The 12,367-nt window shown below is 33.6% G+C and overlaps 1 protein-coding gene across 5 annotated transcripts in view; it reads right to left on the bottom strand.

Moving 5' to 3' along the window:
• LOC127709656 (tubulin-specific chaperone D-like) overlaps window positions 1–12,367 on the bottom strand; it is a 117,671-nt gene that overhangs the window by 84,254 nt on the left and 21,050 nt on the right. For all 5 annotated transcript variants that reach the window (XM_052215268.1, XM_052215265.1, XM_052215266.1 and 2 more), the window contains exons 12-19: window positions 9,312–9,374; window positions 8,677–8,833; window positions 7,676–7,763; window positions 6,712–6,878; window positions 6,205–6,278; window positions 4,191–4,308; window positions 2,519–2,579; window positions 126–180 (exon numbers count right to left, since the gene is read on the bottom strand). In XM_052215268.1, the coding sequence (XP_052071228.1) occupies window positions 126–180; window positions 2,519–2,579; window positions 4,191–4,308; window positions 6,205–6,278; window positions 6,712–6,878; window positions 7,676–7,763; window positions 8,677–8,833; window positions 9,312–9,374 (783 nt within the window). The remainder of the gene's footprint in view (window positions 1–125; window positions 181–2,518; window positions 2,580–4,190; window positions 4,309–6,204; window positions 6,279–6,711; window positions 6,879–7,675; window positions 7,764–8,676; window positions 8,834–9,311; window positions 9,375–12,367) is intronic.

Genomic DNA, 12,367 nt, shown 5'->3' with positions numbered 1-12,367 from the left:
ACTGATCAAAAGGATATACAACTCATTCAAAATTTTTTGGGAACACATATGAAGTAATGTTGTCCACTCCCCTTCAACCAATAAAAAACCTTTAGCTTTATATAAAGTTCATTCAAAATAATTACCTGATCTTCTCATAAAATCGCCCCCATAACCTCTGAACATCTTAGCTTCCGTCAACTGAAAAGGAAAAAAATCAGTTAAGAAAGATGTTCAGAGCAATGTTAATCATATAAGAGACTAAGCACTTAAATTAGCTTTGCTAAATATTTCATCAGCATTGGTTTTACCTAGACAGTAGGTCAGAATAAATGGAAAATAAAATTGAGAATGGAAATGGGGAATGTGTCAAAGAGACAACAACCCGACCAAAGAGCAGAAAACAGCCCAAGGCCACAAATGGAAAAATCTATTTACCCTATGATGTTTACAATAAAAAATAATGATAATCTTTGAAGTTACGTCACTATATAAGTGGAATATGGTATATGCGTTCCACTCCAATCTTAATTGATTAGGATTTTCAGTTTCCCTGCCAAAGGATGTTGGTTCTCTCAAGGCACTCAGGCTTCCTCCAACAATTAAACCTGACAGTCACAATACAGTCAATAGTGCTGAAAATGGCATTAAACACCAACAATCAATCAATCAATCAAATGGAGTAGGCAAAACTTTTAACTTGCCCACCTTATGGAGCAGACATACTGTTTCTTTTGTTTAATGCAAGACTTACAAGTAAAATTCATTGATATTAGCAAATGAATATAGATTCTACCACACAACACCATTTATTACTATATTCATGCAATAGAGATAGTTAAATTTTCAAACTTTAAAATGCGATGTTTTCAGAGCATTTTAAAAATTAAAAAACTGTTCAGAGTGGATAAATATTGTACTAAACAGGGTTAAGTAGTAGAATCTGTTACTCTAATGGTATAATGGAAAATGCCAATTGCAATGTTCTGAACGGAGATGGTGGGAAGTTACAGGAGACAACTTTAATCAGCATGTGGTTTATAATAATTTATCAAACTGCTCAAAACAGGTATAAATAATCACAGAATAATAGATCTAGAATCATTTGTTTTCAATATTTTTCAAAATAAATTAGGGCTATTCCATTAAAAAGAATGTACCAGGGTCGGATGGCAATTGTAAAAAATCCTGTTGGTTGTTGATGTGTTGAAGCGTTTATGGCCAGTGGTCCTTGGTGTTTAGAGAAAATAAGTATTGTTGGTTGTTGGTCTTCTTTGAAAGTCAGTTTTTGTGACTGTCAGTTTCATTGTGTTATTTTTCGTTATTTATTATTATTTGTTTTTGCAAGGACTTATATAACCGATTGTTTTTGTCTCCTGCTCATATCGTGATATTTTGGAAAACATAACTGTTCCCGCGACTTACGCAGCGGCAGGCACAACGTTGTAATCTACCTATGGTACCAGTTCCGGAAGTGCAAGAGTTACTTCCCTTTAATGACAAGCACATGACGAACGATGTCAAATTCTAATGAAAGGACCTTCGATTTGAAAGAAAATAAAAATTAACATTGCCGACCTTTTTAGCCATCAGTATGGTCATTTTAAAGCCATATTACTAGTGAGACCATATACCCCTCCAGGGATTTTTCTAGTATTCCACAGGGTCCAAATACCGGACCCATTCCTATTGGCTATGGCAAATAGTAAATACCCTACGTTTTTCCCAGTTTTCAATTTGGGACAAAAACTTCCAAACGATCTAAAAATTTATTTTTATCTTTATTATTCATGACAGCGATGCTCATTTTGTTCAACCGCTAGCTTTATACTGAAAATCGCCAACAAGTAATGTGTAAATACGAGTAAAATTGTATCTGACTGACAAAAACAACATTGAAGAACAATGGATACCATTAACCGGAAATGAAGACGATTACAATACCGGATCAGATTCCGGGGTCGGATAAGGATAATTCCGGGTTTGCCGATCAAATACAATAAAAAAAATAATAATTCCAGGCAGGTGACAAAATACATCTATGATGATGAAATATAAACACTAGAATTGAAAACCAAAAGATATATGGAAAAGAAAGAAAAAGCATGAAATGTTTTATACAGAAACTCAAAATTACTTTTAGTTCACAAATTTTCATGTCAAAATCCAATGAAATGTGACAGTAATTTTCTTTATCATTAATAAATGTTGATATTACATGTAGATGTTTTTATTGAGTATACATATATCTACAATTCCAAGAGGTAATTTCTTCTCAATTTTGAAGGGCCAGTCAAAAATAAGTTAGATATATTCCAGTTGGTTCTTGTATTATCATGAAACGACTTCCTGTTGGTTGGTGTTAAGATACATGGTACATTCCTCTTGGTCATGGGGGTACTTAAAAATTGCCTTCCGACCCTAGTACCTCCTTTTTAATGGAATAGCCCTTATAAAAACTTAAGTTCACAGGCGCTACCCACTGTGAACAGGTGGATATGACATAATTCACCTGAGCTGTACTGTATATTGTCCTTACCTTGACAGCAATGTTTTTTAAACCGTTGACGACATCTTTACTAATTACATCTTCAATCTTTCTATAATAAAAAATATTTAATAAAATTTTACAAACACTACAAATACATTTGTATAAGGCAAGGAAACATAAATTCATAAACACTTTTGGTATTTAGCTGTATTTTGCCTCTGAATGACCTTAGATTTACTCCGAATCACCTTTTGACGTCAAGCAACAATCACTTTTTAATTATGACGTCAAATGTTTTGAATTATGATTTCAAAGTTTACGGGAACCTGTGTGATTTTACGTAATGGCAGACAAATTTGCATACAAGTGTAAATACGTCTATTGTTATTACCCTTCCTGTCTTAGTGTTGTCTTTAAATAACAACACCTTAATGCCCTAGTTCAATACATCATAACCTCTTCATCAAAAAAACAACAAAATCACTTCGTGTCATACCTCCCCGACCCTTGTGGTTCCAAATTTCTGATTTTGTACTTTAATAGGGCTATTCCAGAAATAAATGTATAGGGGGGTCGGAAGGCACTTTTAATTTAACACCGCCATGCATATAATTTTAATTGATTGTTTCATTTAATTTTTAAGGCTAGCTTTCTAAAATAACCACCACCCATCAAATTTTGATAAATGGTTACTTCGGTCCCCCCACTCCCCCATTCGATTAATTCTGGAAAAGTGCTTATCAAACATCTCAATGGCTATACAAATAATAACAGATAAAAAGAGTGAATTATGGGCTATAAACATTATTCAATAATTTTGTTGCATGGGGTATATTTTACATGTTTGTTTGTTGTTGAAAAAAGACTCTCCTGGTTTCATTTAAGGATGTATTCTTCTGACGTTTCACTCTCGTTTAAATCTCGTTCTGGAATTATTTCCATAACATGTGATACAAGTGAAAAATATCAATGAATTTTAGAATATTACAATCAAATTTAACTCTGTGAAAAAAATGTGTATTTACAATGAGTAGTTTTTGAATAATAAAATTTTCAAATTTTATCACCAATCAAGTCAGTCTCAATAGCCAAAATGTTGAGAAAAAGAGTGAGGTATAAAAGAAATGATTTTACCAGAAACATGTATATCCCATATCAATTTTTTTCTTTTCAAATTTCTTAGATATGTATTTTTTTAATCATTTATAACGAAGAAGTTGAAATAATATGCTTTTTGTTCTGAAAAAAGAGAAAAATCACAAATTTACAAAATTGTCAGCATAATAAATTTGACACGAAAAAACAACAAATTTTTATAAAACTTTTTTTTATTAACACCTACCTATAGTTTTTTTAATTTAATTTATTCAGATTGGTCCACTTCATCTTTATGGAAAGTATGAAAAAAAGTTTAATTGTGAAACTGTGATTTTTTTCATGAAAATAGCCCAAAAAGGGGTAAAAATTGATGAAAAATGGTAAAATCGTCAGAATTCGATACTTACAAATGGCCGTAGCAAAAAAAGAAGTGCACCACCATATGATTTTTTCTTCACCAATTAATTTTTTACAGTCATATAAATCCAAAAATCAGGTTAAGAAAAAAGTTTAATTCTAGAAATTTTTGGCTCTTCAGAGGAGTACATCATTAAATAAAAATATGTCACAGAAGCTTAAGATTAATTCTATTTGGCCTATATTTTGTGAAAATAATACTTACTTGCCCTTTGCTGTTGAAACTTTTGACAAAGCATGTGTGATTTCTGCCACTGCTAAAATAGCACCATGTCTTAAATACAGATCTATACCAGTTGTCATGGGCAACACTTTGGGCAATACTGAAACAAATATAATATAATTTACAATAACAAAAGGATGAGAGTAGATTTAAAAATTCACCCAACTGACTTCCATTACCCTTAAAAGGTAAGTAAAAATACATTTTCTTTTTTTATTTAGTATGCAATCTTTTGTCAGGTATGTTCCAGAATTAATTGCATGTAAGGGTTGGAAGGCATTATTTCCTCTAATAAATTCTATTCCATTTTTCTAATACATTTATATACATTAATTTTCATTTAATTTCTTATTAATATTGTATGGATGAGGAAGGGAGGGAGACAGGGTTTTATGGTTTTAAATTCTTTTCAACCACCAAGCATACCAAATATCATTGACTTTACATTAGTGGTTCATCTTAAACTGACCTAATCACAAACTAATACATGAAAACTAAGCAAAAGTTTCAAAGTCAATAGACCATGAATGAGGGGGCGGGCCAAATAATCTCCATGGAAATGAGATATGCTAATGCTTATACAACTGCATACCAAATATCATTGACCTATCACTAGTGGTTCCCCATAAACTGACCTAATCACAAACTAATACATGTAAACTAAGCAAAGTTTCTAAGTCAATAGACCTTGACTGAGGGGGCGGCGCAAATAATCTCCATGGTAATGAGATGTGCCAATGCTAATACAACTGCATACCAAATATCACTGACCTACCACTAGTGGTTCCCCATAAACTGACCTAATCACAAACTAATACATGTAAACTAAGCAAAAGTTTCTAAGTCAACAGACCTTGACTGAGGGGGCGGGGCCAAATAATCTCCATGGTAATGAGATGTGCCAATGCTAATACAACTGCATACCAAATATCATTGACCTACCACTAGTGGTTCACCATGAACTAGACCTAATCCCAAACTAATACTTTGTTGACCTGGCCGTCGTCGCCGCCGGAAACAGCATACCTATGTCTCGCTTTTTGACTCCGTCAAGGCGAGACAAAAAAATGGTAAAAATGAAAAAGCTTTCACTACACTAAGACCAAATGGAAAATAATTTGCAAGTAAAATTCTACACTACAGGTTGACACCCTTGGAACTGTTGATTACACATGGCTTAAAGATGTAGGGTATACGTCAACAATGAGACAGCACCCCTTGACAAAAAACAAAAAGAGGGCAAAGTTCAATGATCAACAAGAAATTGATGTCTATAAAAAATATGTCATTAACTAAATCATCATGATTCTTATAAAAGTTGTGAATAAATTACACAAGAACCATCAAAGATCTGCCGTCAATACAAAACTCACAAAATAACAAAAGACTTTAAGATATGATATTAGACAACCACTGATGAAGTTGGGGGCCTTAGTTGCAGAGTGGTCGGAGTTAGTTTTCTCAATTGAATTGTTTCATATTTTTCATGACGGGGCCTTTTATAGCCGATTAAACTTGAACTTTGGTGGATAGTTGTCTCATTGGCAATCATACCACATCTCCTTATTTTTATATTAGTAGTCTATCTAATGTATAACTAGCCTGTTAACACTGAGGTTGAAAGTTCAAACCCACACATGGCAGGTGTGTTCGACTCAAATCTTAATTGACTAGGATTTTTAGTTTTACCTTAAAAGGTTGTGGTTCTTTCTGGGCACTCAGGCTTCTTCCACCATTAAAAACCTTAAACACCCAACAATCAAATTGTGTTTTAATACCAATAATGAAGGAGCTTAAAAGATCTTTTTCCTAACTGACCTTTATTAAGTTCATCTTTGTATCTTCCATTGTTCAATACAAGTCATGAGGGCTGAATACAATATTGAACCACACTCTACAAAGACATCCTGTTTGTGATCCAAAATAAAATCCATACTTCTTATTCTATTGCAAGAAACCTTCCCAAAGGTTTTTCTTTTTAATATCATGAACTAACCTTGACTTGCCATATAGTCAGGACTACAGCTGGTTAACTTATGGAGACCTTGTGCTGATAAATCTCTTATTATACTGAAATCATACATGAAATACATCAGCCATGAAATACATGAACATGAACACAAAATACATCATCCATGAAATACATCAACCATGAACATGAAATACATCCACCATGTAATACATCAACATGAAATACATCAACCATGAAATACATCAACATGAAATACAACAAACATGAAATAAAACAACCATGAAATACATCAACATGAAATACATCAACCATGGAATACATCATTGAATCAAAAGAGTTAAAAGGTCAAATATAATAAATGTAGAATATATATGTTAATGGTGGACATAAAACAAAACTTTTAAAAGTTATGTCCCTTATCCCTGGTATAAAAAAAGGCAACAGAGTAAACCACTGTTCAATAGTCATAAATCGATTAAGCGAAAACAAATTCGGGTCACAAACCAAAAGCGAGGTTTATAAAATACTCACCCATCCCAATGATTAATTTTCATGTCTACCAGATGATCGATCATGGATTTGGTGTATTCTGGGAACTTGGCCACAAATATACTAAGCTCTAAGTAACAGTGATTTCTGTTTCCAACTGCAAAGTAATCTGCCATGGTTAAAATATCTATCCCATGCGGGAATGTCCCCTAAAAAGAAAAAAATGCATGGTTGACGTAGTCTGAATATCTTTTCTATGTAGGAATGTACTAAGCAAAGAAATAATTCTCGGGTAAGTATCTATTCATCTTTGGTCTACCTCTAAAAAAATTCTGAAAGTGTTCCATGGAACCTGTGTCTTGTCTGCTACTGCTATTCAGTATACATTAAATATTAGTATAAATTAATACAACAAATTAATTAATATACAGTAAAAATAAAAATAGTAAGTTTACATTGCAAGAGAATTTGTTGAGTGCTCACAACCATGTTCAACCCTGCCACATTCTTTATGTGCCTGTCCCAAGTCAGGAGTCTCTAATTCAGTAGTTGTCATAAGTTCATGTCTGTTATATTTATTTTTCTTTAATTGTATTGTATAAATTAGGCTGTTAGCTTTCTTATTTGAATTGTTTCACAATTTTTATGTCTGGCCCTTTTATAGCTGAATATAAGGTATGGGTTTTGCTGATTGTTGAAGGCCCTACAGTGACCTATAGCTGTGAACTTCAATGTCATTTTGTCTCTGGTGGAGAGTTGTCCCAATGGCAATCATACTTCTTATTTTTATACAAAACTCAAGTTTTAAAACTTTACATCATAATGAACAATGTTTTCTAAGTTTCAAATTGATGTGAACACAATCTCATTGTAAACTATGTTGACCAAAAACTTTAAACTGAAACAGGACAGACAAACCAGCGGATGCACTGATCAAAAAAAATAATTCCCTAATACTATCTTAAACAGGGCATACAAATACTATTCTAACTGTAATCAAAGTTACCTGTCGACCAACATTTTCTTGAAAAGCTGCTGATGCTGCTCTCCGTACATTGACTTCTCTGTCAAAGATTGATGCTTTTACCAAGGCGCTGGAAATATGTTAAAACATCATATTAAGAATCAATATGTTTGACATCTTATTGCTAATCTTCACAGAGCATAAACCATTCATGTGTTGATCTATTTTTTTGGCAACTTGTAACCATTTTTGTACTATTTTTACTTGTGAGCAACATGACCGATGCCACATGTTGAGCACTTGATTTCACATTCTGTTTTTTGGTATGATTTGTGTTGCTTAATATTTAGTTGACTGTGTAGTGTTTTGTGGACTGTTGTAGTCTGTTTGTCTATTTTCTTTTGCAATGGTGCCATTTGTCTTTATTCTACTCCCACTTGAAATCTTATCTATTTGTAATTTTTATTTCATCTTGAGTTATTAATAGAAAAATATTTTAATATTCAAATCAATATCTCTCAAATGAAACAAAATGATTCAAGTGACTTGAACTTTAATAGATATAACTAAATTCAATCTCAGCATTTTTGTGTTACAATACATAACATTTTTTAACCAACTAAAATCAACCAAAATTAGAATAATAGAATAAAACATTTGCAAGAAAATTAGTTTCGTATCTATTGTTTTGTGCTGTAATATTTTCAATGAAAAATTTGAAGGTTCATCAGCCCAATGCCCTTATTAGTACATGAGGTTAGCTTCAGAAACATTTGCCGATCTACTTTATAAATTCTTCACAAATTTCCAGATCACAAACAAAAATCCCAAGTAATCCAAGAGACTAGCTTACCTTGCATATGTTTTTATAAACATAAGTATTTGAGAAAATTCCCACTCAGGTATGATTCTCTGTTAAATGTAAAAAAAAATAAAAAACCAAAAGAAAAGTAGGTTCAAACTGCCCCCTCTCTCTTTTCTACCCATCAACGCTACTTTATAAGATTGTATTCTGTATATGAAATTAATGTAACAAGTCTTACTTTGCCACATCATTGACATAAGGGGCTATCTCCTGTGGGTCATATGCTCTTGCAAAAGCCCAACACACATAACATGCTGAATCTCTAACATGTGCTCCCACTGAAAAATTCCCTCTCTTTTCGTCATAGTCTAAGGCTTTCAATACTACAGGTACAACTGAAATTAAAACATATACATTAATGTAGAAAAGTGAAAAGTATGGAGAGTTGAGTATTTTTACAAAGCAGAAAAAGATTAAAATTCTTTAGTTTTTTCAATCTCATGCTTAGGGTTTTTTCTTCTTATTTTTCCCTAATATTTTGCAACCTCTGAATTTTCCTAAGATATGCGTGTACCATATACATATCTCTTTGGCAATCATAACCGTAACCTGGTATCATTATGCCACCTTTGAACTGACCATCAGGAGAATCCTTGTGGCAATGGTAACCTGGTAACCAAGTGCCACATTTGTATTTTTTATCAGGGAATATTTTTAATAATGGTAACCTGCGATCGATGTGCCATTTTACTGAAGAGCCACTTTTGTACTTGCCACCAGGGAGTCTGTGTGACTGTAATAACCTGGCATATATGTAACACTTTTAAACTTGCCATTAGCAAGTCTTTATTTATGTGCCATTTTTATACTTACCATCAGGGAGTCTTTGTGGCAGGAGTAAACCCCTTCTTCCTAGCTCAGCTAAAGATAAACAACCTGCAAAAAAAATGGTAGTGTATTTGAATGACTTTACAGATAAAGTAATCCATGATGGATCTAGATATTAAAATTTTCTATTTGTTGAGGAATTCTTCATTAAAAGAACTAAATAAAATATGACTAGAATTGTCTCCAACAAGAAATGATTGTAACAGGATGCTGTTACAAAGTCTCCCAAACGAAGCTCCCATAATTCGTAATTCCCAGGGTCGCCTGACATTGGGCCACATCCAGTGAAAATTGGTTTGGTCCAGTAAAGTTATATGCATTAGTGATGCCTGGGGACTAACCTTGTATATCATTCAAATCATCTTGGCATGACAAACCAGAATATATATGGTTTAGGGGTGGGGATCTCGACCATTTACAAGATACTAGAACATTGGGGGTGGGGAGGAACCCCTGGGGACTGGCCCTATACGTCATTCAAATGTTCATTACATGACAAATAGGAATATATATGGTTTAGGGGTGGAGATCTCGACCATTTACAAGATATTAGAACTTTCTCAAATGGCAGGGGGTCGGGATGACCCCTGGGGACTAACCCTGTATTTTATTTGATGTGCTTTATCATGACAAACCAGAATATATATGGTTTAGGGGTGGGGATCTCAGCCATTTACAAGATATTAGAACTTTCTCAAATGGCAGGGGGTCGGGATGACCCCTGGGGACTAACCCTGTATATCATTCAAACCATCTTAGCATGACAAACCAGAATATATATGGTTTATGGGTGGGGATCTTGACCACTTAGAAGATATTAGAACTTTCTTAAATGGCAGGGGGTGGGGGTGACCCCTGGGGACTAACCCTGTATTTCATTTGATGTGCTTTATCATGAAAAACCAGAATATATATGGTTTAGGGGTGGGGATCTCAACCATTTACAAGATATTAGAACTTTCTCAAATGGCAGGGGGTCGGGATGACCCCTGGGGACTAACCCTGTATTTCATTCAAACCATCTCAGCATGACAAACCAGAATATATATGGTTTAGGGGTGGGGATCTCGACCATTTACAAGATATTTGAACTTTCTCAAATGGCAGGGGGTCGGGATGACCCCTGGGGACTAACCCTGTATATCATTCAAACCATCTTAGCATGACAAACCAGAATATATATGGTTTAGGGGTGGGGATCTTGACCACTTAGAAGATATTAGAACTTTCTTAAATGGCAGGGGGTTGGGGTGACCCCTGGGGACTAACCCTGTATTTCATTTAATGGGCTTTATCATTTAGAACATTTTTAATTAAAAAGATTGTGTCTATCACAAACGGTTTTCAATTTATAATCATTTGAAAATTTTTAAAAATAAAATCCCATAGGGTTCTATAGTAAAACCCTCTTTTCTTTTTGCCCCTCAAAGTACCCCTTTATAAACCCCATTGCACAAACAAAACCCTGATTGCACCACTAGACATGTTAGTCTAACATATTGTGAAACCCTAAGTTAATCTGACAAGCGGTTTTGGAGAACGGGTGCGGACAAGTTCAAATTTAAAAGCGGCGGAAGAAGAAGAAGAAGAAGAAGAAGAAGAAGAATAATAATAATAATAAGAACTGAGCAAAAACAATAAGTCTTCCCAAACTTCGTTTGGGAGACTTAATAATGCGACTCCTAACAGTCCTTCAAGAAATTTCCTGGCTACAACCATAATCACAAGATGTGAAATTGGGTCATAAATTTAAGTGAAAGGTAATAACTGTTGTTAGAAAGACTTTTAAAGAGACAGGTGGGACAAGACATTGCCAATGGACTATTTCAATACATGTACCAGTGGTGATATTGCTCTCAAGATGATAGGACAAAAGAATTTTAAATTACCCTCAGAACTGTGTGTATTTCTTTGTTAAAGGGACAAATCAAAACCCTGAAACAAAACTAATTCATTTACACTAGTATATATAGGTTGCACTTTGTAAATATAGCTGATTTACAAACCATGCCTCTTTTGGGGTGCAAAATATTGTTGTTTACCTACTGGTTCCCAGATATGATCTTCATGTTTTATCACAACGAAACAGGAATTTTACCAGTATAAATACAAGTTGGATAGTGGTAAAAATAAATCTTAGGATCAAATTAATGCTACATACATGTGTCACCAATATGAAACACCTCAGTCTTGTTGTTTTTGTGACTCAAATGTGAGGTGGCAAATTAAATTTCTCATTCTAATGATTAATTAATGCCAAGTCTGGCCTCAACAATATTTCCTATTTTCTCAATATAGTTACAGTATGTCAAGTCCTCATCATTTCAACTACAGTCAAACCTGCTATAAAATTCACCTCTTTTTCGAGAAAACTGTCTCGTCAGATCACCCTCAAGCTCTTTTTGTTAGGCTGAAGTAATATATATGCATTTTTTACCTCAATTCAAAAGTCACCTTCCTTCTAATATCAGTCTTCTTTGGTCCTAAAGATAACCTTTATACACAGTTTGACTGTATTTATTTAATCTACAGTTCAAATCATTTGCAAATTTGTTCCAAATGACAAGAACTGAATTTTTTTCTCAATTTTTCAGAGTATTCTTTAGTTTCTAGATAGTCTGTTTTTCTGCCCAATCTAATTTTTACACACAGTAACCATGTGATAACATCAGAGTTTTATGTAATAATGAGATCAATACAATGTCTTCTGCATGAAAATATCAATTTACATGTAATGACATCTTACCGAAGTTTTCAATCAGAATGAGGGGGTCAAAACAGAAAACTGTGGTCATATATTTGAAGTGGAAATATATTAAACCCTTTCCTTTTGCTTAATTCGCCTTTTCAGAATCTAAAGGACTGTGGGTAATCTCATGGTTCGTTAACCAAAATGAAAATAATGTTACGTCATTGGTTCAATTACCATTGTTTAGAACGTTTTAAACCAATCACAAAGTTTTGGTGTATGCTTTAGAAAATATTACCCAGAATGCATTAGATTCTGAAAAGGCGAATTCACCTATGTGAAAAACTAGACA

Source organism: Mytilus californianus, unplaced genomic scaffold (assembly GCF_021869535.1).
Source record: "Mytilus californianus isolate M0D057914Y unplaced genomic scaffold, xbMytCali1.0.p SCAF_7, whole genome shotgun sequence".
Taxonomy (NCBI): Eukaryota; Metazoa; Mollusca; class Bivalvia; order Mytilida; family Mytilidae; genus Mytilus; species Mytilus californianus.
This window is presented reverse-complemented; position numbering and strand designations above follow the sequence as displayed.